This window comes from Telopea speciosissima, chromosome 9, assembly GCF_018873765.1.
Source record: "Telopea speciosissima isolate NSW1024214 ecotype Mountain lineage chromosome 9, Tspe_v1, whole genome shotgun sequence".
NCBI lineage: Eukaryota > Viridiplantae > Streptophyta > Magnoliopsida > Proteales > Proteaceae > Telopea > Telopea speciosissima.
The window spans coordinates 50707047-50733260 of record NC_057924.1 but is presented as its reverse complement, the minus strand read 5'-3'; the positions used below and the strand labels follow the sequence as shown (position 1 = coordinate 50733260).

The window sequence follows — 26214 nt, the reverse complement described above, 5'->3', positions numbered from 1 at the left end:
GTGTGGGGTAGAGATCTCGACTCGACCAAGATTTCGACCGAGATATTGCACTTCTGTAACTTGCGGGTCATCTCGTCTCGACCCTGGGGAAATTTGAGATCTCGCGAGTTTTAGTTCCAAGATCTCGAGGTTATAGTTAAGTGCTTACTCACCTACTCTATTTGTGGATTCATGGATACAAACATACAGTATAGTGTGACGTCCTTCCTCTGAAGGCTTGCCATATTCTTCTTGGTGGACCGTGATTGTTTGATAAGAAGGTACAACATTGTGGGTATGTGAATACCATTTTTTCAAGCACGACAATAAAACCATGAAGTTTCTTCTTTCTAAATATCCCCCTGATGTTAAACTTAAGAAAGTAGCGGGATTGTTCCTCCTCCAGCGTGTTGTCTCAGATGGCATCCTCGGTCCTTTTCCAGTCTTTTCAAAGAAGGAGAATTGGTGCAGTAACACTTGATTGGTTGGACAAGCAGTACAGGCTTTGGAAACCCAAACCCAGACAGAACCGGTCCTATGGTTTGTGGTCCAACAAAAGTTGGAATTAGTTTATTTATTTAAGTATTTTATTTGTTTTGAGTTGATTACGTAGGACAAAGTTTTGTTTTATTTGGTATTTCAGTTTTAGAGTCTAACTAGGAGTAGAGGCCGGGCCTTGGTGCAACAGTAAAGGTTGCTCCATTGTGACCGAGTAGTCATTGTCTCGAGTTTGGAAACAGCTTCTCTGCGAAAGCAGGGATAAGGCTGTGTACATTACCCTCCCCAGACCCCGTAGTGGCGGGGGCCTCATGCACTGGGTATGCCCTTTTTTTAGTCTAACTAAGAGTCTTGGTTTTCTCTTTAAATACTTGCATTGTAACCCAACTATGAATAGTGAATGAAATAGAAAATAATGGGGTTTGCTCTGTGAGCGTGTTTATGTGTGTAATTCCCCCCCTCCCTTCCAAGTCTGAGTTTCTTTTCAGATTGTCTTCTCTTCCTCTCCGGCCCCTCCACCAGCTGGACTGTATGTCCATTGTGCTGCTCCCATTATTATATGTAGGTCATGTCCCCTGTACTTTGTGCTATTTATGTATGGTCATTTACGCTTGTATTCTGATATCCTGGATGCCAACTAGACAGCCACATGGCTGATTGTGAACTTATCCAATCAGGATTGGATCGCAATTTTTTCTCTCTCTCTCTCTCTTTTGTTGGAGGGGTGGGGGGGAGGGGACCAATCTCTCAACAACTTGGTTGGAGCTCTATATGCAGTCCAGTTCATGGGGTTTGTCGCTGACCCATATAATCCTTTTGTGGGAGACTGGCCAAACAAAGCTTGGGTGTATCCCTATTCTCTGTGTTAAAATTGTTTGAACATTTTATAACTTACCTGTGTCACCATCCACTCATATGGGTAGTTACTCGCGCATATTCATCTTGCTTGGCAGAATAGAGTGTTGAAAAATGGTTGCAAAGTCAATATTTTGAGGGCATAGTTGAACTATGGTTTGGTGGCTGCTAATAATACAAAGAGATCAGTTTAGATGGACTGCTATCTTATTGATGTGGTTTCCAAAATATGATATGTGGCTAATCTAAATGGTTTCTTCTAGAACCAAGAATGAGCACATCAACCCTCTAATACACTGCTAATCCCGAACTAGTGAAGGCTCGTGGGAGACCAGCTTGCGACAGGGTTGCAGGAAAAAGTACCAACCAGATTAATTAGGAGCTATTTTAATAACTCAAAGAAAACTTGTTTGATTATGCTCAGATCAAAGGTTGTTCTTAACTGGATAGGTAATCCTGTCAAGTTTGGTCTGAAACTGATGGACAAATTCTGAAAAAATATGATAAAATCCTGATGTGATTATGATTCTAGACTGGAACTCCAGGATTCTAGAATTTGATGGCAATATTATAGGATTCTGAATAACAGCTATTGATGAATAGCTGCAAAGAATGACCAGCAATTGAATAATCAGGACTCAAAATAATAATCCAGAATTCAAAACTGAAATTTGAGCAAACCAACTTGAATCATAACTTTTAAGAATTGACGGCAAAATCTAACTGAAATAGAACAGAATTAACAAAAACAATTCAGCAATAGAATGAGAATAATGTTCTAGCTTCTAAACTCAGACTCAAGAAATCAGAACACAAGGCATTATTTCTAAAGAAGTTTACTCAGATTAGGAAAACTGAAAAAAGAACTCGAATAAAGATTCTGTAGCAAAACAGGATCTAAAACCAGTACCAGAAAAGTAGAAAAAAATAAATAAATAAATAAATATATATATATATAGCCACGATTGATTCAGTGTGTACTTGCTATTGTGGTCGTCCCCTTTAATTTATGATATAGCTATTAGACTCTTAGAAGGAACCCTATTAAGAATTTACCTGTGTATGTCTAATTATAAGGAAGTCAACTAATAATTAAAATAAATGAAAGGCTAAAAAAAATCTGTGACTATACATACATCACGATAGGGTCATTTCCCCCTATAGTGGTTAGCTATAAACAAACTAAAGTACCACAGGGCAACAGTACCCCTGCAGTACAAATCTTAACACCCCCCTCAAGCTGGTGTGTGTGTGTGTGTGACTTCATTCACAATTCAAAATAACATAGCGATAATCACAGCATTATAAGCTCTTCTCAAGGAAGGCAAGTATTAAGTAGTAATGTTCACTAAGAAGACAGATAATATTGCAGCATAGGTCATTGCGAACCACTAGTAAAAATACAGTATAGGTTCATGAAAACAGAACTTAGGACTAGAATTCAGCAACAGAAAACTGAAGAAGAATAGGATATGAAGAAGATAAGGAGGATTGAAAAGATATTATAATGAACCACCACATGATTTGCAGGGCTGGATTTTATGGAATCACCACCATGAAGCATTCTGAATCACCACAAATCCAAAGGCAACTAGAGAAATTCATTACTTGAATTGGTGTACAATGTCGTAACCCCTTACAGGCAAATATAGAGGACTCAAAAACAGACTCAAACTCTAAAACGGAAAGGCCTAACCAATCCTGAACTGGTAAGGAAACTTAAATTAACTACGCAACTTAAATAATAAAGGAAAGAGACTGATCTGGACTCTTAGAGACCAATTCCAGCCTAACTAATACAACAACAACTACTCATCCTTATTCCAGTTAAATGGAGTTGGCTACTTGGATCCTAACCTTCCAATCAGCTCTATTCGATGTCATACTTGATATAAGGCCTAAGTTATGCATGTCTTTCCTTACCACTTCTCATAGAGTCATTTTAGATCTGCCCTTGGCTCTTTTGGCTCCTTCAATCTGATGAATCAAATCGCTCTTCCTTACTGGAGCATCTAAAGGTCTCTATTAAACATGGCCATGCTACCTCAAACATTTTTCTTGTAGCTTGTCATGTATCGGAGATACTCCCAAATCAGCTCTAATTTGATCATTCCTTACTTTATCCTAGTTTTGCCACACATCCATTTCCACATCCTCCTCTCAACTACATTGAGTTTATCTATATGATGCTTCTTAACTGCCCAACATTCCACACCTTACATCATAGCCAGTTGTATGACTGTCCTACAAAATTTTCCTTTTAAGTTTTGATGGAATATGTTTACCACACAACACTTCGGACGCACCTCCCCGCATCCATCCTATTTTAGTTCTCTATGAAACATCATCCTCAATAGCATCTTCTTTATTTATGATTAAACTCGATACCTGAAATAATTAGTTTATGGAATCTCCCTCTTATCAATTTTCGCCACCTCATAATCTGTTCTAGTGTAACCAAAGTTGCACACCATATACTTTGATTCTATGATTGATTTCCATAACTTCAACTTGGTATGAATCCATGCTTTTGTCTCATCCACCCAAACAATATCACCAGAAAAAAGCATACGCCAAGTAACATGATGTTGAATGTCTCTTGTTAAATCATCTATGATAAGTGCAAAGAAATAAGGGCTTAAAGGTGATCCTTGATGTAACCCAAGTGTAATTGGGAATTCACTGCCTTGACCTCCCACAGCTTTTACAATAGTCACCACACCATTATACATATCTTTAACTATGTCCTCATATTTACTTGAAACACTTCTCTTCTCTAGTACTCACCAGTTTAACTCTTTAGGGACTCTTTCATAAGTTTAATCTAGGTCAATAAAGACCATATGGGGATTCTTCTTGCAGTCTCTATATCTTTCCATGAGTCTCCTAAATAAGTAAATAATTGTTGTCGTGTATCTTCTTGGCATAAAACCAAATTGGTTCTTTCATAATAGTAGTTTCTTGCCTCAAGTGGGTTTCATCTCCAATATTTTCATAGTACTATATCTCGCGATATATCGGTATCTCGGGCCTACCGAGATATCCGAAATTTGGCGAAATTTCGCCGAAATATTGCATTTTTTCTGCAATATTTCGGGAGTCCATCTCGGTGGGTATTTGGCCATATCTAGGCCTGATACGTCATGGACACCCTTATTTAAACTAAATAAACACATTTAAACCTTCATATTCCAAAAAAAATGAACTCAAAGTGGTGTTTTGGGTTTGCACCCTTGATTGACTGTATACGTTCGGACCCTGTTGTATAAAATAGTTAAATACATATTGTTTAAGTACTAAAAGACATAATAAGAAATTTAAACAAAGTAATGAAACAAAAATAAAGTCAAATGTAGCCTTTAGTTTAAACTTTAAAGTTTAAACTCATAAAGTCATAAGTGCATAAGTCATAACTCATAAACTTCATAATAGTCAATAGTTCAATACTTACGCAAAGTATTTCTACGAAATTTACCGAAATATACCGAAATTTACTGCTCAATACACAGTATTTCTACAAAATATACCGAGATATATCGAGATATACCGAAATATTCCGAAATATCGCCGAAATTTGAACTTTTTTCATTTCGGAAGCCCATCTCGTCTCGGTAGTGTCGAAATTACCGAAATTTACTGAAATTTCGGCGATATTTCGCGAAATTTTGTACCATGAGTATGACTCATTATTAGTTTTATGCTTCTATTGTTTTTGCAATTCTGAATATTACCTTATTTTTGTAAATTTGAAACACAATGCCTGTCCTCCATTCATCTGGCATTTTCCTTGTGCGCATAATCTATCAAACAGCTTGGTTAGCCAATAGGCCCAACATAAACCACAGATTCCTAAGCTCTTCCACACTTCTATTGGAACCTCATCTGAGCCTAGTGCCTTGCCTACTTTCATCCTCCTTAATGCTTCTTTTACTTCAGTCACACTAATCTTTTGTTATAAAGATTTTCATATTTCTTCACCCTTGCTTTTCCCACAATCTTCTTAGCTTCATGTCTGTAAGATTTATTCATTTTTTGATCCTCTACATCCTTGGTCCTTTGCCATGTCTTAAAACTATTTTTTTTTTTTTGGGCCTTAATGGCTGCTCGAATCTCATCATACCACCATCAAATCTCCCTTGAGGGATGACGTTGTCCTTTCGATTGGCCTATGACATCTTTAGCAACCTTCTTAATAAAAGCAATCATCTCGTTCTACATTGTATTAGTATCTCCATCAAAATCCTATCTTCCTTATTTGACCAATTTATTAGTAAATGATTTCAGGATATCTCCTTTTAAGCTTCACCACCTTATCCTAGGGCAAATAAGTTCACCTTTTTTAATTTTTTATAATTCAATGTAATGAGGCACATATCCATGACCACGAATCTATGTTGTGTAGTTGGTTCTTCCCTAGTATAACTTTACTCCTTGCATAACAACCTATCGGACCTTCTAGTTATGAAGAAATCTATTTGGCAACTATGATGCCCACATATGAAGGTAACTAACTGCTCCTCTTTCTTTTCAAAGTAAGCATTTACAATGGATAAATCATAAGCCACAACAAAATCTAAAACTGGGATCCTCTCTGTCCAAAACCATATCCTCATTGTACACCTTCAGAGCCTCTACATCTCTCCCAACATGTCCATTCAAATGACCCTATATAATAATCTTTTCTCCTTGATTAAAACCTTCCATTAATCCATCCATGTTTTCCCAAAATTGAAACTTACTAATTACATCCAATCGTACTTAGGGTGCGTAGCGTAATTATATTGACATCCTCTTTCATCAGCTCATGCTTGATGGATATAATATTATCTCTAAATCTTTTAATATCTGCCACATTATTTTTTACTATTCCCCCCTCCCCTTCTATTACTTTTATCCCCTGAATACTAATTTTTAAGTCGTCCAACGCCTCAGCTTTTTACCGTTCTATCTAGTCTCTGTAATACAGGCAATTTCAATCCCCCTTCTCCTCATAACATCTATTAATTCTAGACTCATACGCGTTAAAGATTCAATGTTCTAAGATGCTAACCTCCAAAGTCCAGCCTTACGAAAACTTAATAACAAATAAGTATAGAAGTAAGCTTCTATCTAAACTAACTAATTTTGTAAATCCTGTATTCAGAATTAAGACCCTAAATATGGGCCTATAAAAGAGGTCCATTACATCAATAACTCAAAAATATAAATCCCAAGGGCCACTGAACCCATCCATGGGCAAAAAAAAAGTCTTCCGAGGCCTGATTGATCTAATTAAACAATCTTAATTGCGTCACTCTCTATCCAACTCACTTAGAAAGCCTTTTACATGTGTGTATGCACATAGATGTGCAAAGACGTATATTGAGCCACATGGAGGGTTATGTAGCTGATGTAAAAGAGAGATTATAATAATATGAATATTGTTATTAATTCTCTTGTAGGGAAGTGTCCTTTTAAGGCTTTATTTACATGAATCACCTCCTTTGAGCCACATGAGATTATGAGAGGCTGATCTATCCAATACTCCAGTTCATCCTTTGGATGGATTACCTTGTGGATTTGAGCCTACATGGGAAAGTTCATGGCTCAGTTCAATTTAGTGGTCAAATATGTTATTGAATTTTCTGTTGTGTTTCAGGCTTTCAGCCATTAAGCCAATGTGTCATTATTGACTTTCCAACCATTTCTTAGTGCTAAAATAGCTATGTGGAGAATTATGTGTGTGTTGAGACTAGCCACGTGGATAAATGTTATTACAGATGCTAGGGTCCTTGCTTTATTGGGAAATTTAGACAATTTTTGGATGCTTACCATATCTTGGTAGTTCATATATATATATATATGCCTTTTGTTACAACCGCGCAAACAAACCCTCCCCCCCCCCCCCCCTGCCCCCACCCACACACATATTTGCCACTAAGGGGGCACAAAACACAAACCCCTCGCATGTACCAAGAATCGAGTACCTGACCTCCTGGCTCTGATACCATGTTACTACCACTATTCCAAAAGCTCAAGCTGTTAAGTAAGGGCTACAACAATGAATATCAACACACAACTCCACATTTGTCCTAGTCTTCAAATATTTCTAATGTTAGGTAATGTCTGTGATTTGCTGTGATGTTATTTCCAGTTTCACAAATAAAAGTTTGTTCTTGTAGGATGATCACCTTACTCCTGGCCAAAAGCTTGTGGCACGCCATTCTGTAAGCAAGGGCCACGGACAGCACTGAGAATGGACCTTAACAACAAAGGTAAATTCTGGCCGTTCAGTAGGTCAAAAGTGATTGGGTTTTAATTTAGTGAGTCAGTAGCTTGAAAGAAGATTGATTACTTCCTACTTAAGATTTATTTCCTATGAAAGATGTACATGATGGACAATGTATAGAACATTCATCTAATTCATGTCACTGACAAATTAACAGATAACTCCTCTGCTTATCATGCTCAGATGTTGTAGTGTTTTCTATGTAAAAATATATGTGTTTAAGCTGTCATTCTTGTTGGACCTTCTTGTGCCTTACAATTGGAAGAAAAACATAAACGTATAAAGGTAATAGTATGAACTGTATGATTCCCTTCCTCTGGCCAATCTTTCTGATCTGATACCACTTGTGCAATGGTTCTAAAAGTTAGTTAAAACCTACTTAAGTGAGCTGACTTATTTCCGCTTCCACTCCTGTCAGGATCAACATAATATTCACTTGACTGAGAAAATTCATTCTGACTGCAGTACACTTCTGTCTACTTGTGCTGAAACTTCAAAATTTCAATTCAAAACTCCCAACTTGGCTGAACTGTAAGAATGCCATGACCAGAGTTCATGTTATCGGATAGCCTATGAAAATAATTAATTGGAAATCCTTTTTTCCCCCTAAGGATTTTTTTTTTTTTTGTGGGGGGGGGGGGGGGGGGGAGGTGCAGCCCCTTCTAAGGACTGCACTATTGTTAAGCCTCATCAGGCTCACATGTGAAAAAGAACAAGAAAGAAGGAAAGTCTGCAGAAGTTGAATATCCTCAATGTTGGTGACAATCTCAGAGGGGGAATGGCAAGAAGCATCATTAAGGCAGTGGATCAGTACCTAACAATTGGAAAAGAAAGCAAAATGGCAAAGTCCAGCATGGAGGGCTGCTTTCAAACCCATCCTGAGCACAGGAGTCTCCCACCACTGCTGTGGAAGGAAACAAATGGTCTTTAGCAATCAAAACAGACGGATCTTGCTCATCAAGAATAAAGCAACCTAACACCATAGCATAGGGGTTAGAAGAAAGAGCTGTATCAATGAATATATCATAGGCCCCAGAGGTATCAGGCTGGTCTCGGACCAAATAAATATGGAAGCACTGGGATCCTGGAGAGGCAAAAATAAGAGATTAGCCGCCTCCACATTCCAGTTCACCATGGCTATCCAAGACCATAAGGGTGGCACAATCCCTTTGAACACTCTGGTGTTTCTTTGCTTCCAAATCTCCCATACTCTAACATCATGAGTAGTGAAGAACCTATGTTGCTCCTTTGTGGAGCCTAGAACGCTGTCCCATTTAAGATTCCATTCATAAAAGGCCAAACCTGGATGTGCAGTGGATCTCATAGTAACACAAGATGCAAACCTAGTCTCCTGAGCATGTGGAAAATGTAGGAGGGCATGCTCCACTGTCTCTATCTCTTTCCCACAGCATGGGTAAATATCAGATTGCACAATCTTCCTCTGTTTGAGGTCAACTTATATTCCTATAGCATTGCTACACGCTTTCCACAATAACAACTGTTTTTTTTTTGGCGGGGGGGGGGGGGGGGGGGGGGGTTTGATTTTAGAATTCCACAAAACCTTCCAAACCTGTTTGGAATGAGGCTAATTCTTTCTGCAGATCTTGATTGGGGGGCTAGGGAAGCTCCAAGTCAATAAGCTTATTTAATAGAGAAATACCTTTAGGATGAGGGGCCCAACATAGCCTATCAGAGCACACCCTTCATAGCTAAGGGGAATCTGAATAATAGAAGTGACTTCCATAGTTAGGAAGATTCTCCACAACAGGGTAATATCCAAGTGCCAACAGGAAATATAAGATCAGAGACCGAGGTAGTAGGACAGTCTGGGGTTCCTGGAGAGTGGATTCTATATCCAACAAGAAGTAGAACCCAAGGATCATCCCAAATCTGAATGGATCTTTCATCATAATGGGGGGGGGGGGGGGGTGTCCTTTTCTAACAGATGTTGGCTTTTAAGAATGCTCCTCCAAGCCCAAGAAGTATGGTCTCCAAGCTGCTCCTGAGTTAAATTCCCATTATGAAAGTAAATGTTACGGATGAGAGGCCCACATGGAGTTTGGGTTATTTAACATTTTAACAATTGCCAACCCAATTTAGCCAACATAGTTAGATTCTGAAAATGAAGATCCCTCAACCTCAATCCTCCCAGCTTTGGCTTGCAAAGACTATCCCAACCAACCCAATGAATCTTCCGCTCATCATGCTTTTGGCCCCACAGGAATCTCCACCCCGCATGTTGACCTCCTCAAGTATACCCTCCGAAAGTTTGAAGTGAGACATCAATTACATAGGAGTTGTTGTTGCCACTGCCTTTACATAACTTTTCTTCCCGCTGGGGACAACAACCTCTCTTTCCACTCAACAATCTTATTCAAAGTCCTATCTTTTATCTATTGGAATGCCGTTTTTTTGTTTTTCAATCTGTCTGTTGGAAGACCCAACTACTTTTCAAGCTTAGAAAGGCCTCTGACTCCCACAATTCTTTCAAATATGTACTGGATTCTAGCCAGTGTATTTGGGGAGAAAGTAGCTGAAGACTTCAGACCATTCACCATTTGACCCAGAGCACCATAATATAAAGACATTAACCTTTTAAAATTTTTGAGGGACAATGATCAGCATGGAGGAAGTCAAACAAGCATCTGCCAAAAAAAAAAAAAAGAGTGGGTAATCTCAGGGCTGTTCCTTTTGTCTGTAATACCTTGCAATTGTCCTGAAGAGGCTGCTTCCCCAGCTATCAGATATGTAAGACATTCAGTGCACATTATGAACACTCTAGGAGAGAGAGGATCCCCTCCTCTACGGAGTGAATTTCCCCTCCTCTACGGAGTGAATTTCCCCTTTAAACACCATTAAGGAGTACAAAACTCTGCTAACACACTGATTTAGAAGAGACACTCATTTCACACATAATCCCAGCCTTGCTAGCATAGAGGGCAACTGGATCATGGGTTGTCATTGTTGGCAACTTGTGTGACAGTGTACAGTGGCATTTTGGAAGTGTTTGGGTGATGCACAGGTATTGTGGCAGCTTTGGCAGTGACAGCCAGTGAGTTCGTAATGCAGACATGTCATTTTCGGTGCAATCAGGGTTTGGCAGTGTTACAGAGGTTTCCGGGCATATATGACAGGTGTTTGAAGTATTTCGTTATTTACACAGTATATTTTATGTTTATTCAATATTTGGAAGAATGTGGAAGCGACAGGTGAAGGCCTCATTCAATAAAAGTGTGTGTTTCACTATGTCATAGGTTCATACAATGGCAGCATGTTTGGAGCCAATTTCGGAAGACTTAATGGAATCTTTGGAAGAAGTGTTCTACATGAAACTTGTAGTTCATCAAGTCATGGTTACAACACAACTGGTTTTGCATCATTCCGATCTCGGATGGAGTTATGGCGATCTCCATGTGACTTCATAGAAATGGAGCAAATTGGTAGTGTGAACGAGTTTAAGGCAGATACTGGAACTTTTTTCGGGCCGACAGATGTGTGTTCCAGTAGTTCATAGCATTCCTAATCTTTTCTATTTCTAGGAAAATCTTGAAATTTGAGCTAGAACTTCGTGAAACATGAAAGATTCTGTTTTTGTCACGAATTACCCTTAAAATTATTGTTTTGCCCCTAGATCTCAGGGTTTCATTGAAACTGGGTTATCTCACTCGTTATAACTCCATTTTGCGAGTCGCGAAGTGTTGTGCTTTCACAGAAATAAGAGGAACGTCCTTGTGAAGAGAAAAATGAAGAAAACATCACTAGAATCACGGATTTCACAAAGTGCTTCAATGGTGATTTTCTCGATCCGCATGCACATGGAGGAGCATGCAACATATTGATTTACCTTCAAAGATGTTGTTGAGTGTGGGCATACCCAAAGAGAGGTGTTTCAGATCTGAGAAACCCTAGTTCAAGATTTTGAAGGGTTTGTTGTTTGAGACGACTGTTTTGGTGATCGCGCATATAGTTTGATTCCTACACATTGTCAACGTGATTACACAGGTTGAGGTAATTCGCATTTGCAAGTCCTTATTTTTATTGTTCTAGTGTTTGGTTAATGTTGATAAACCTAGACCATGAATGTAATTGGGGGGATTTGATTTCTATTGATTTTTCATTGTTTCTATTGATTTTTCATTGTAAACCTAGCAAGTTGGGGCTTGTCTACGGTTTGGGATTATAGTCCTTGCCTTTGCTGCATCCAAGGTTGAAGCAGGACGGAGTTCCTGAGTCGTTGCGGCAGAAATACACCAAACGGGGTTGTTGTCCTTGCACTTGTGTAGGCAAGTGTTGACGCAGAATAAGGTGTTCTTGAGCTGTAGCTTGCAGTTAAAAATCACTAGTGAGAATAAACGCTGGTCAACTTGACCATTTCTCAGTGGATGTAGGCACATTGCCAAACCACATTATATTTTGTGTTATTGTAGTTGCATTATTATTGTTTGGATATTGGAGTGCAATGGTGAATGAGTGTGCACTATCTGGTAGACCTAACCACTTTGTGGTGATGAGGTGGAAGTGCATACGACTGTGTGTTTGCGTTAGTGTTTATTGCTACAATGCCATCATTGTTGGGAATACCAAGGGTGAGTTACAATGTGTGTTGGGAATATTTTTGGAGAAAATTTGTGACCCTGATTCACCCCCCTCTTAGTGTCAACTTGGGTATATTGTCCACTCTAATCTATCTATATGCCTTTTTCATGTCAAGCTTGAAGGGCACCAAATATCCTCCACCCCTTTTCTTGTTCTGCATGTGGTGGATAACTTAATGTGCTATATGCCTATATGTATATTTCAGATGTGCTCCTACCTTCCACAAAAGCATTTTGCTCTAGGCAACAATAAGACCTACACACTTCTTAAGTCTCTTGATGTCATAATAGACTATTCTTGGTACTGGACACATCAGTGGAGTTTTTTTTTGGGTGAATACATCAGTGGAGTTTGATCACTATGAAAATGACGAAATCCCCTTAGCATGCGGATGGATGGCACAGATCAAGATGGCATTTGAATGATATAATATTGAAGGGTGTGGTAACATATGATGCACGTTGGAAGGGCCGTCTCACCCTACGACAGTAGATCCTTGATATTTTGATGGCGTGATGAAGGATATTCTTTTTTTTTTTTTTAAATGAAAATTGTGCTGGCTTATGCTTGTTTGGGTGCCTGACCAGTACTATATCTCATAGTTGTCAAGGTGACCCAAGGCATTGGAGGGGCGTCTAGGCTACAAGGTGCCCTAGGCATGCAGTTTATGACTATATGTAATATTGCAATGATTATTTTGTATAGTATGCTTATATGCAACATAGAAGTCACATCAATGCTATATGATATAATTATGCTAGTAATGATCTAATATGAATTTATGATAAAATCAACATATAATAAAACAAAGTATAGGATATAATATAAACATATTCATCGGAAAACAAAGCAATAAACAAAATCAACGTAAACTCGTGTAGTGTCAGCAAGGCATGCTGTCGCCTAGGAAAGAGTTTGTCCACCTAGGCAACACCTTGACAACTATACTGTATCTACTGTATGAAGAATGTGAAGATCTATTTCAATAAAGAGCACATTGGTCAAGAAGTATTTGTTGGTGTTCCATATACATTAGTGTCTTTTTTTGTGGGGTGTGTGTGGGTGGTTGGGGTGTTGGAGTGGGATTATTTACTCTGCATACGCTGGCCATAGTGCTCCTGCAACATGAACCATTCAGTAAGGTCGAATTGGATCTGATTGTAATGGTCTTGATTGAGGATGGGTTTGTCAACATGCTACAGATGTTGGTCCATGTAATGTGCATTGACTAAAATGAATAAGTTGGCATAAAGGTGTATCATTTGTGTTAGACATGTGATATAGAAAATTCTTTTGTAGGGTGTCATCTTATATTGGTGTTCTATGATTAGCTATGACAATGTATATCGATAAATATTAATCTTCTTAAGCCATTATAGACGGCTGTTTTGGTTTGGTGCTTATGCTATCAACCCTTGAAGTTCCATCTAAAATTTCAAACATTCCAATGGACACAAGCTTTTCCTCTATAGTACTTCTCTGAATTTGATGATTAAGTTTGTTTTCTTATTTACTAGAAAAATAAAAAAAAGAGTAAAATGAAGAGCTTTAGTCATTAAGAAAAAGAAAGGACCTAAGTGATTCCTTTATTTATTTCCTAAGCAGTTACGACTCTGTTTAGGTTCAAGTATTCTAATTGTATCACTCAACTCAGCCTTATCCCAACTAAATGGGTTGGCTACATGGATCCTTTTTCTCCAATCAGCTTTATTCAAAGCCATAGCTGTTACTAGTTCTAAATTATGCATGTCTTTCCTCTCCACTTATCCTAGAGTCATTTTAGGCCTACCTACTGGCTCTTTTAGCTCCTTCAATCTGAATCAAATCACACCTCCGTACTGGAGCAAAGGCCTCCTTAGCACATGTCCATGCCATCTCAAATGACTTTCTCACGAGTTGTCATGCATTGGAGCTACTCCCAAATTAACTTTAATTTGAACACTCCATACTCTAATTCCTAGGTACTTGTTCTGAGGTGTTTATAAGCTGTTAAAGTGTACTGTGAGGGGGAGTCCTCCTCCTTGTTAAGTCATGGGAGTTACTCTTAAGAGTTAGTTTATGTTAAGTCATTGTTGAGTTGGTTGTTAGTTGTAATTAGACTTTAAAGTAGGATTCTTATCTTACTATAAGATGTGGGCCTAGGCCATGATAGGATAATTCTGAATTGAATATACATGGGCTTCCATTCCTCCTCGTCATCAGAAAATGAAAGTTTTCCATTGTCATCGTAATTCTCTTGCAAAGAGGCGTTAGAAAATATTTTTTGAGGGATTGGTTCTTCCCATTCACTCTGTAGTTGTTGATTTCACGCATTCAACTGTTTGATGTCCTCAATCAATAATTTGTTGAAGTCTGATTGGTAATCCATGGCCATAGGCCATTTTGGTCTCTGAGGGTGTCTAGGATGTTTCTTTATTAGAGCATTGAGTTTTTACTCTTTTTTTTTATTCAGGTCTGACTGGTGATGGCTATTCAGGTAGAGCCAAGAGGCTTTTGCTTTCTCTTCAGTCTGAGCCTTCTTGGAAAAACACTTTACCAACAGCGTTATCCTGTTGAATAGCCTTACTGCATAATAGAATCAAACCCTGGACCACCAGTATGCAGCTCGCACTGCTCCAGAATCGAGCTGAAATAAGGATCCACCTTGTACTGACCTTTTATAGCCTCGAACCCAACAGCTTCGACAAACAGAAGGGCCTCAAAGACTTTAATTTTGATTAGACAGCTCTAGAATTGACATAAAATGTGAAGCATTATTCCTTCTACTGAGATGTGTTTACTTGAAAACTGTTGTTAATTATTCTGGTGTTGGAGTTTGCCATCTTTGTGAGCATTTCTTGTGGATCTTATTATGTTGTGCATAGGTTCCATAATTGTTGTTCTTTTTCCCTCCCATGTCCTCACTTTTTTCCTTTTCTCTATTGCAACTCTCTTCATTGTTCTCTCTCGTGGAATGAAAATAAAAAATAACTCATAAAACCTGCAAGCTGGAGATGCAAATGATACAACTAAAAAAGGGCGTACCTAGTGCACGATGCTCCTGCCACTGCGGGGTCTGAGGAAGGTCATAATGTACGCAGCCTTACCCCTGCTTTGCAGAGAGGCTGTTTCCAGAGACTCAAACGCGTGACCACTTGGTCACAATGGTCAAAAAGAAAATGAGGTTACATTTTGTTGCAATTCCAGTATGTGACCCCTTCAAGACACTTGGAGTGGTGGGATTCCACAATTGCCGTACTAGCATTGGGAAATAGCTGATTTGCTACTTCCTTTCAAGTTCCAGTTCGGGTATACTGAATCAAAAGATATGCCCCACAATATATGTAGTGCCTGCCAATCTGGCTGTACAAACAATAATTGTGTGTTAATTACCTGTGCAATAGGTCATTACCATCTCTTAAAATTCTGCTGTGCACGTCCTGTATTAGTCTTAAGTCCAGGTAAGGTCCCCACAATAGTGTACCTCCACAATTGTACTTGTTATGCGTGTAGGGTTAAATTTTATAGGGGATAAGTTAGCACGATTGAGTCTAGAAAGGTCAATAAATTAGCCAAACTAGTTTATTCACTGGATGAAAAGATGGTGTGTAGTTTGGCCATCTGCATACAACAACAACTTATCCTTATCCCAACTAAATGGGGTTGGCTATGTGGATCCTAAACCCTCCAATCAGCTCTATTCGAGGTCATGCTTGGTACAAGGCCTAAGCTATGCATGTCTTTCCTCACCACTTCTCTCAGTCATTTTAGGTCTGCCTTTGGCTCTTTTGGTTCGTTCAATCTGAATCAAATTACTTTTCCATACTGGAGCATCTAAAGGTCTCCATTGAATATGGCCATGCCACCTCAAACAAATTTATTGTAGCTTGTCATGTCTGCTCTAATTTGATCATTCCTTACTTTATCTTTCCTAGTTTTGCCACAGATCCATTTCCACATCCTCCTCTCAGCTACTATCAGTTTACCTATATGGTACTTCAAAACTGCCCAACATTCCACACCATACATCATAGCTGGTTGTATGGCTGTCCTACAAAATTTTGCTATATTTTAAAGGAATATCTTGACCATACAACACTTCGGACGCACCTCACCACTTCATCCATCCTATTTTATTTGTGAAATATTATCCTGAATATCATCTTCTTTATTTATGATTGAGCCTAGATACCTAAAATAATTACTTTATGGAATCTCCCTCTCATCAATTTTCACCACCTCGTAATCCGTCCTAGTGTAACCAAAGTTGCACAACATATACTTTGTCTTCGTCCTACTTATCTTAAAACCTCTTGATTCTGGATTGATCTCCATAACTCCAACTTGGCGTGAATCCATGCTTTTGTCTCATCCACCAAAACAATATCATCAGCAAAAAACATACGTCCAAGTAACTTGATCTTGGATGTGTCTAGTTAAATAATCTATGATAAGCGCAAACAAATAAGGTCTTAAAGTTGATCCTTGATATAACCCAATTATAATTGGGAATTCACTACCTTGACTCCCACAGTTTTTACACTAGTCACTACACCATTATACATAGCTTTAATTTCCACTTATTTACTTGAAACACTTCTCTTCCCTAGTACTTGCCAGGTTAACTCTCTAGGGACTCTGTTATAAGTTTAATCTTGGTCAATAAAGATCCTATGGAGATCCTTCTTGTAATATCTAAATCTTTCCATGAGTCTCCTAAGTAAGTAAATAGCTTTTGTCATGGATCTCTTGGCATAAAACCAAATTGGTTCTTCATAATAGTTGTTTCTTGCTGCAGGTGGGTTTCAATAATCCTCTACCTTAATTTCATAGTATGACTCATTAGTTTATGCCTCCGTAATTATTATAATTCTGAATATCACCTTAAATTGGAAACACAATGCTTCTCCTCCATTCATCATGGTATTTCCCGTGTGCTCATAATCTTATTAAACAACTTGGTTAGCCAAGATAAACCATAGATTACTAAACTTTTCCAAACTTCTATTAGGACCTCGACTGGGCCTAGTGCCTTGCCTACTTTCATTCTCTTTAAAGCTTCTTTTAGTTTAAACACCCTAATTTTTTGTATGCATCTACGACATGTGGTGACTTGATGGGTAATGCAGTCTTCCGAGATACTATTATTCGAAGTGTCCTCATTTAGTAGGCTGCAGAAATAAACTCTTCATCTCTCCTTAATGTCTTCATCCCTTATTAGTACTTCACCATCTTCACTTTTAATAGATCTAACATGGTCAAGATCTCTACTCTTCCTTTGCCTCATTTTAGCTATCTTATAGATAGCTTTTCTCCTTTCCTTTGTGCTCAGATTGTTATGAGGATCTTCATGTTTCTTCACCCTTGTTTTTCCTACAATCTTTTTAGCTTCATTTCCAACAAATTTATACCTTTGGGCCCCGTTTGTTTAGAGGGGATTTAGGTTGGGTGGGAGAATTGGGGTGGGAAAATGTTGATGTGGCACTTCAAAATCCCACCCCAACCTTGTTTGGTTAATTTGGGGCGGTAAACTTACAAATGCTGAGGGGACATCATTAATTGCTTTGTTTGCTGATGTGGCACTTCAAAATCCCACCCCTTTGCTATCTAAAGTCCCACCAAATTAGTCGGACTTTGGTGTGAAAAGTTACTTTACCTCAACTTTACCTTGAAATTTCCACCCCAAACAAAACCCCACTAACATGTGGGACCCATCTTCCCAACAATCCCATCCCACCCTCCCCTCTAAACAAACGGGGCCTTGTAGATCCTCTACATCCTTAGTCCTTTGTCATGTCTTAAAACTAGCTTTCTTAGCCTTAATGGCTGCTCAATCCTCATCATCCCACCACCAAATCCCTAGAGTGATGATTTTTTCTTTTCGAATCGTCTAGGACATCTTTAGCAACTTTCTCAATACAAGCAATCATCTCGTTCTACATCGTATTAGTGTCTCCATCAAAATCCCATTTATTTATTTGATCAATTTATCAGTAAATGATTTCAAGATATCTCCTTTTAAGCTCCACCATCTTATCCAAGGGCAAATAAGCTCACTTTTTTTACGATTCATAATGAGGCACATATCCATGACCACTAATTTATGTTGTGTGGTTAGGCTCTCCCTTGGTATAACCTTACAATCCTTACATAACAACCTATAAGACCTTCTAATTAGAAAGGAATCTATTTGGCTACTATGATGCCCACTGTTGGAGGTATCTAAATGTTCTTTTTCTTTTCAAAGTACGTGTTTACAATTAATCATACGCCACAACAAAATCTAAAACTGAAGTGCCCTCGTCATTCCTCTCTCCAAAACCGTATCCTTAATGTACACCTTTATAGCTTCTACAGTGTCTCCCAGTATGTCCATTTAGATCACCCCCTATACTAATCTTTTCTCCTTAACCAAAATCTTGCACTAAATTTTTACCAAAAAAAGAATCTTGCACTAAACCATCCATATGTTCCCAAAATAGAATCTAACTACTTTCGTCCAATCCAACTTGGGGTGCATAAGCATTAATTATATTGACAACCTCTTTCTCCAGCATAAGCCTGATGGATAGAATACTATCACCAAATCTCTTAACGTTTACCACATCATTCTTTAAATATTTATCCACTTATGCCCGCTCCACTTTTATTACTTTTCCCCCTTGTATACTTAAGTTTAAAGTCATCAAACTCCTTAGCTTTTTTACCCTTCTATCTTGTCTCTTCAATACATGCTATGTCAATCCTTGTCCTCATGACATCTTCCAATTGTAGACTCTTACCCATTATAGATCCTATGGTTCAAGATGCTGATCTAGTCCTACACCTTTGACTAGTTTTTTTAACCTGCCCTCGTCCATGGTGTGAGTACCCTTGCCTACTTGACACCGCTTATGAGCATCGATATGGTACGTCGCTTATAGGGGTTGCTCCAGCTAACCCTTGCTTACTATTAACTACACCTGGGTCGAAGTGTAGTGTGTTGCTTATGGGGGACGCCCTAGCATAGGTTAGAAAATATAAGGTTCTAGAAGGAAAATTATCTCCTGCGATTCCCTGCCCGGTACAGTGCCCTAGTGCCTCTAATAAGAGGGGGGTGGACCCCACCCAGGCAGTGTGTTTGGGCAGGGGTAAGGTGGTCATTTCCGCCCCCATGAGAGGAATTGCAGGAACTGTACCGGGCAGGGAACCACAGGGGATAAAGATCCATTCTAGAATCTATGTAAAATAGGCTCGGCTAAAGTTTTTTTGGTGTTGGTTGCCGACTTGATGCACCAACCCTCCTTTATCCGGGCTTGGGACCAGCAGCAAAACACTGCGGAGTTTTTTATATCATCATTCCGCTGAAATAAATCATAATGAATTCAGAGATTGTTTATATGAAAAGGGATCTATGGTGTTTTTTTTGGTAATAGTATGATGTTTCATTTTGTGATTATTTTTTGGAGTGCGTCTGGTGTGTGTATCTGCGGTTTCATGAAACACGTATTGTTGTTTTATGTTACGAAAGTGGAGCTCTATCATGCTGTGTGACCCCATGAACCTGGAAGTCATGGCATCATGCCTCAATGATTGGTGGATCTGATCATCATCTGAACATAGTTCAAATTTTGTACCAATCTGATTTTCCCTTCTATCACTACAAAGGGTTATAAAAGTCTAGAAAAGTGAAATCAACATCTAGATAGGCCATATGTTTGAAATATGCCACCAAATTCAATAGATGGCTTATGAGGGGGTCCTAAATCTATCCTACACTCAGCCTGCCAAATCAGCATTTCACATGGTTGAAATGTGGGGAGCTGTGATGCCATGCCTTTAGGATCATTGTGTGGTTGAAGCTTTTCTCCTTTTTTTTTTTTTTAGCCTTTAGAGCATCCCCCCTGGTGTTTGAAACAATAACAAATCACCCCCCGTTGTTTCACATTTTACGTGCACCCCTCTGGATGATTGGGAGGCTTACAAATAAGCCCTTACCGTTAAGGTTAAACCATTAACTGTTGTTAAACTTTTGAAAATGGCTATAGTACCCTTCTATTTTTGCAATGGACCATTATACCCTTATAGAACATAACCATATCCCAAACCCATCTCCCCCTATCCCTTTCTTCTCTAGCGAACTGTGAAGCATCTTTATCATCGCCGGTGCTGCTGCTTCTGTTATAAATTCGCCGGTGCTGCTGCTGCTGCTATAAATCATCACCGGTGCTTCTTCTCCGGCATTCCTGCAATCAGTCGCTTGTGAATGGCTCTCCCTGCGCTACGTGTACTACTAGCCTGTTGATACTCGATACAGCAGGCAGCTTACCTGCGCGGCCATCAGGTTGGGAACGTGTCCTGTACAGGGTGTCCCTCTATCTATGCTGCTGGTATCGTTAATCGCTTTGGGCCGACTGACATGAGGACTGCCATGTGTTTGTTCTCCCTTGATTTATCTTCCTCAACTTCGAGCAGCGAGGGACACACGACGCTGATTTATGGGGTTGCAATCGGTGGCAGTGTTTGTTTGTTGGGTGCAGTTGTGGGCTTTTGGTTTCTATGGAAAAGGCACAAGAAAAGTTGGAAGACACTGAAATACGAATCAAAACAGGACTACGAATGCATATTCATTTTCTAAAAGGTTACCCTGAGCAAGTCTTTTTTAAAAGGTTTATTTACGAACAATTAGCTACTAACATATCAACAAATGGACAGGTTAATGCAATAATGGGGCGAGATTGTACTCAGATTGCCTGGCTCTGAGACAGAAGCAACACAGTCCCAATAAACAAAAGAAGCAGAAAAGGTAGTCTATGTCCTGTATACTATCCTGTATCTGCACATTCGAAAGCCTTTTAGGGATTACATGGATCCCATAGACATGTCATCTCACACTTTTTACATTGCATAGGGTAACTCTATTCAAGAGAAAACCCAACCTCCAATATAGAAAAGAAATTAGTAGCAGACCAATCACCATAGAATGGTTAGAACACAGGAAATGAGGAAAATGAAAGGCTGAACAACCATCTTGATACAGGATCAAAGTACTTGTGAATCTGGCAGAGTCTGCTCTGAATAGATATAGTAGGAAGGGTCATAGATGGGTCTCAGGAATTCATAGAAGCCACTGCAGATGGGTTACTTTTTTTGGTCTTCTGCAACCTTCGCTGCAGCTGGAGCTGGTGTGTAGCAAAACCTAAATCGATTTAGGGATTTTTGGTTTGGAGGAGAAGATGTAAATAAGGGTAAAATTGTCCTTTACTTTTATTTAAGTCGCTGAAGTAAAAGGGGTAAAATTGTCTTTTACCTTTCAAAACTAATACCTCACTAACATCGTCAGCCATCAGAGGGTTATATGTAAATGGTGAAACTACAAGGGGTGTTCTATTAGTGTTCTGTTATTGTTTCAGACACCAGGGGAGGTGCATGTAATTTGCTCTAGACTTTATTTTAGCTCCTAGATATGTCATCTGGCTTTTATGAATTGAATTTTGTTTATTATTGATATATTATTTTATCAGGATCCTAATTCTGTTTTTTTTTTTTCCCGCTCAAATGTTCTACATGTATAGGAGTGACATATTGCGGCCCAAATGATAAGCAGTCAGGTTCCAAGTTGGGATGGCATAACACTATTGCAGCTTTCCTCCAGGGGAAAAAAAAATGAAGCCTGATATATGAAGTCAGGCTTCTGAAAAATGTTGGATGCTTTTAAACAACCTTTAACTTACAATGGGATATAGAATACTTATTTTTTCTATTTCTTCCACATCCATTAGGATCGGTGATTGTACTGCATTATTGACAGCCAGTAACTTAGATCTGTTGAGATTAAAATTATTGTGCTTGGTTACAGGAGTTAATGGTTAAAGTTAAGTGAATTTTTTACTGGCCTAGTATAATGTATTACAACAGAATGAAAATTATTTTAAGCTCTATCCATCAAGTTTCGAGAATTTAATTTTGGTGCTTTGAGAAGCTGACCAGTTTCAGCCTTCAGAAGGAGAGTTACTAAGGTCATAATATTGAGGAGAGTAGCTGTGCTAACTATTGTGGCTTACTTATTTCTGGTACTGAGGGACACATTCTTCTGGTGTTGATATCACTAATCTGTAGATGTAGATGTTCAGTGGCCAGTGGCGTGGAGAGGGGGGGAGGGGCACTGCGTGTGCAGGGTCCAATGGGTGCGCACAAGCTTCATGGGGTTTGAGATTTTTGCTTTTCATTGGGGTCGGGGACTTCGTACACTCTCACAGAGAACTTTTCTCCTTGAATTTTTTTTTCAGATGAATTTAGTCGTCATTATGTTCATTATCAGATCATTTCGTTAACAACGACTGCATTATATCTCATTGTTTATAGATTGGGATTGAGCTCCCTGTTTGGCTGTGTAGTGGAAGCAAGCACACCTCCCTCTCTCTCAATAAAAGGGTAGATATTTCATTCCGTAAGAGGTAAGACAGATACATGGATGCGTTAGCGTATGCTATGCAACCTGGTAAAACTCTTATGGGTAAGGGATGTGATTCTTCATAGCGTCTCTCTATCTCAATCGTCAATATGGATGTGATTTTTTATTTTACGAGGGGTGGGATATTAAACAAGATATTTTTAATCACATATATATTTGGGGAAAAGAATATTGTTTGGCTGCGTAACGTACATTAATAATGCCTCCTTGTATCTATCTTTCTCTTTGCTTTATGAAATGACATATCTGCCTCTATTGTGGGAAGACAGAAAGTGAAGACACATGGAAGAGCTAACATACGCTGTGCAGTCGAACAAACAACTCAACCACTATATATTTTATAAAGTTTCTAAGTTACACCATTCAGAATCAGACATCATCCAATTTTTTCTTCATGGATCAAATTTTTTAATTTTTTGGTAGAAGAACTTCATGGATCAGCTGAGAGCCTGAGACCAGGGTTATGCAGTAACGATACATCTGAAAAGCTCCGCATAAAAATACCAATCCAACGGTTTTTAGCACAGGTTCCACTCCTCTCGCGATGGACGCAGGCCTCTCATACATAAATAAAGATCCAACAAACAATCTGCAAACTAGACAAAATCCATGAAATCCTGTTTCAACCAATCAACTTAAATGTCACCCTCCAGGTGTCAATATAAGAGACAGATCAAAGATAGAAATGCTTACACCCGAAATGCCTCTCTCTCTCTATTCCTTATTTCCTTTTACCCTGTCTGAAACTTCCAAGCACCTACAGGCTATAATACAACTCTCCTCTACTCTTATCCCTAATAGTACCACACCACACCATGCAAGCAGCAGCAGTTCAGAACTTCCTCTGCTGCTCGTCCTCCTCCTCTTCCTCTAATAACCCAACACTGCCACTCTCAAAAACCCAACAAGCTAGCCACATCTCAACAACAAAAACCAAGAACCTTCCACCAAAAATCCTACTTTCATCATCAAGTCCAACAGAGCTCTCAGTTCAATTCAAGGAGAAGATACTATGTCTTGAGATAATGGGTGTTGATGCAGGAAAAGCTCTCTCCCTCAATCCTTCCCTTCACACTGCTTCCCTCCACTCCATAAACTCTATTATCTCTTTCCTCCAATCCAAAGGCATCCACCAAAAGGATTTGGGCAGGATCTTTGGTATGTGCCCTAAAATCCTCACTTCCAGCATCAAAGATGAGCTTGTGTCTGTATTTCGATTCCTCTCTCAGGATCTCAAAGTCCCAGAACACAACTTCAGGAAAGTTGTCAACAAGTGTCCTAGGTTGCTGGTTTCAAGTGTAAAGGACCAGCTGAAACCAGCTCTCTTTTATCTCCAGAGGCTTGGGTTCAAGGATTTGGAGGCACTTGCTTATCAGGACCCTGTATTGTTGGTGTCTAATGTGGAGAACACTCTAATCCCCAAGCTGGACTGCCTTGTGAACTTGGGGTTTTCAAGAGATGATGCAGTGGGGATGGTTCTGAGGTGTCCTGGGTTGTTCACTTTCAGTGTGGAGAACAATTTTAAGCCCAAGTTTGGGTATTTTGTTGAGGAGATGGGAGGAAGCTTGGAAGAGTTGAAGGAGTTCCCTCAGTACTTTGCTTTTAGTCTGGAGAAACGGATAAAGCCTAGGCACAGGGAGGTTGTGGAGAGTCGGCTGAAGATGGTGCCTTTGGCACTGATGCTTAAGAGCACAGATGAAGAGTTCAAAGAGTTGCTGTTGAGGCAAGGAGGAGAATGAGGCTTGTTTGGGGTGAGGTGTGAGGAATTTTTTTTAAACACTTGTTCATAAAGGAGCATTATTACTGTTTGAAAAATAATTTTTATTTCCTACCTCCTGTTTACTTTGGTATTAGATTTGTAATGAAGTTTCTCATGATTCTAGCAAAACCCTATTATTAGGAGAGATAAATACTCGGGAAAACTACAAGATTATGCATTACACATTTAATGTTTCAGTTAACAAAAGTACCCAAAATTGAGATTGGGTTTATAAAACTAGCCAAAACAGTGTTTCTCCCTCAGTCAAGTAAGTTTTTTTGACGATTTTACCCTTCCACCTTCCCTTCTCCGATCAAACCCCTCCTACCCCCCATAATCCTCTCGCCCCACCCCTTGGAAAATTATCACCTCCAATTCATGGGCACCTCCAATTCTTCTAATAGGGGGATGTGGAACCCACCTTGGGCAATATTTTCGGGCAGGGGGTACGGTGGTCATCTGCCCCCATGTGAGGAATTGGAGGAATTGAAGGGGACAACGAATTGGAGGGGATAAAGATGCACCACATCCCACCCCCTACTACCCTCCCCACCCTATCCCCAGCTTGCCCGCCTTCTCGCCCTTGAAATCCTCCTCACGCTACAAGACAGACGGATCCTTGGCTACAAGCCTGCAACCCCTTTCACTATAAGAACCCTGTCCTTCGAAGAACATGAAGTACCCATATCTGCGACCACAATATGAGCCCCGACTTCGGATGCTTCGCTATTGCTGCAACTCTAGTCCTTGCCCATCGCATTGTGCATCACCATAACCCATTGCTAACACTCCCGGTTCTCTATAAATACTGTTGTGCTCATCAGTTCCCACAAAAGGTACTTAAGCTTTTTGGTTTTCCATTTTCTACCTTCCCTTTGATTATATTGTTGGATGTTGTGACTATTTGAGAATAAAAATGAATTTATTATGTAATTTTGCAAAGACTCTGAAAAGCTTTATTCCAACAGATTTTGGGTTCTTATGTCTCTCTGGTTTAATCTTTCTAAAAACCTCAGCTTTTCATTGTTGATGGGGTGATGCTATTGTTATGAAATCTGTTGATTTTCAAACCACCAGAATCTGTGACAGGAGCGTACCAATATGCTCTCGCACTCCCGCACTCCCGTCAGGATCACAGAAGCAGTAGTTAAGCTAACTCATCCACACCACACATGACAAAACGGTAAGATGAAAATATATCATTAAAATCAGAGTAACGGAAGCTGTGTGATAATAAATACCATAACTGTTGAAGTTTATTCATGTTCCAAGCCATTACATCAATGATCAGAGTTGCGTTAAATTCCCATCAGGACTTATGTATTAAGTAGTATTTAAATGATACATCATTCATGACGGGACCCAAAAGGATAAAGTAGCAATTAACCATATATCAAAATATAAAATGTCCAAAAAGGGGTCACCATCCCAACATCCAATAAAGCTATTATCCCTGGTAGCACACCTCGTAGTAGCAGCCTGACCCATGCTCCCCTCCCTTAGGGGTCCACCAGTCCTCGCCACTACCACCCTCAGGGGCCACATACTCCGAGCCACTCGGCTCCTCTGTACCTGCATCATCATCTAAAAGAGGTTTCCACGTGGAATGAGCTCCATTGAACCCAATGAGCAAATCGAATCATGCACAAGGTTACAACATACATGAATAGCAATGTCATGATGCATAAAAGCATTAATCACTGTGCACCTAACTCTAATTCTAAGTCAGGTATAGTGCTACAACAACACCCTAGGTAGCATCCCTGGCCCTCCATCACACGCTCCGATGGCCTATCCGGAGATGTCAAACCCGAGTTGTACAGGGAG

At 39.4% G+C, this 26214-nt stretch overlaps 2 protein-coding genes across 2 annotated transcripts in view; both read left to right on the top strand.

The window, feature by feature from the left end:
- The window catches only part of LOC122639024, a 71153-nt gene extending 49117 nt beyond the window's left edge, over positions 1-22036 (top strand). Inside the window, exons 8-9 of the mRNA XM_043831861.1 lie at positions 7494-7586; positions 21730-22036. Coding sequence (XP_043687796.1) covers positions 7494-7565 — 72 coding nt within the window. The 3' untranslated portion in view covers positions 7566-7586; positions 21730-22036. The remainder of the gene's footprint in view (positions 1-7493; positions 7587-21729) is intronic.
- A 1291-nt stretch (positions 22037-23327) lies between these two features.
- On the top strand, positions 23328-24384 carry LOC122640499 (transcription termination factor MTEF1, chloroplastic). Its single transcript, XM_043833714.1, has one exon. It carries the CDS (start codon positions 23444-23446, stop codon positions 24365-24367), a length of 924 nt encoding a protein of 307 aa, XP_043689649.1. The 5' UTR covers positions 23328-23443; the 3' UTR covers positions 24368-24384.
- Positions 24385-26214: the final 1830 nt, after the last annotated feature.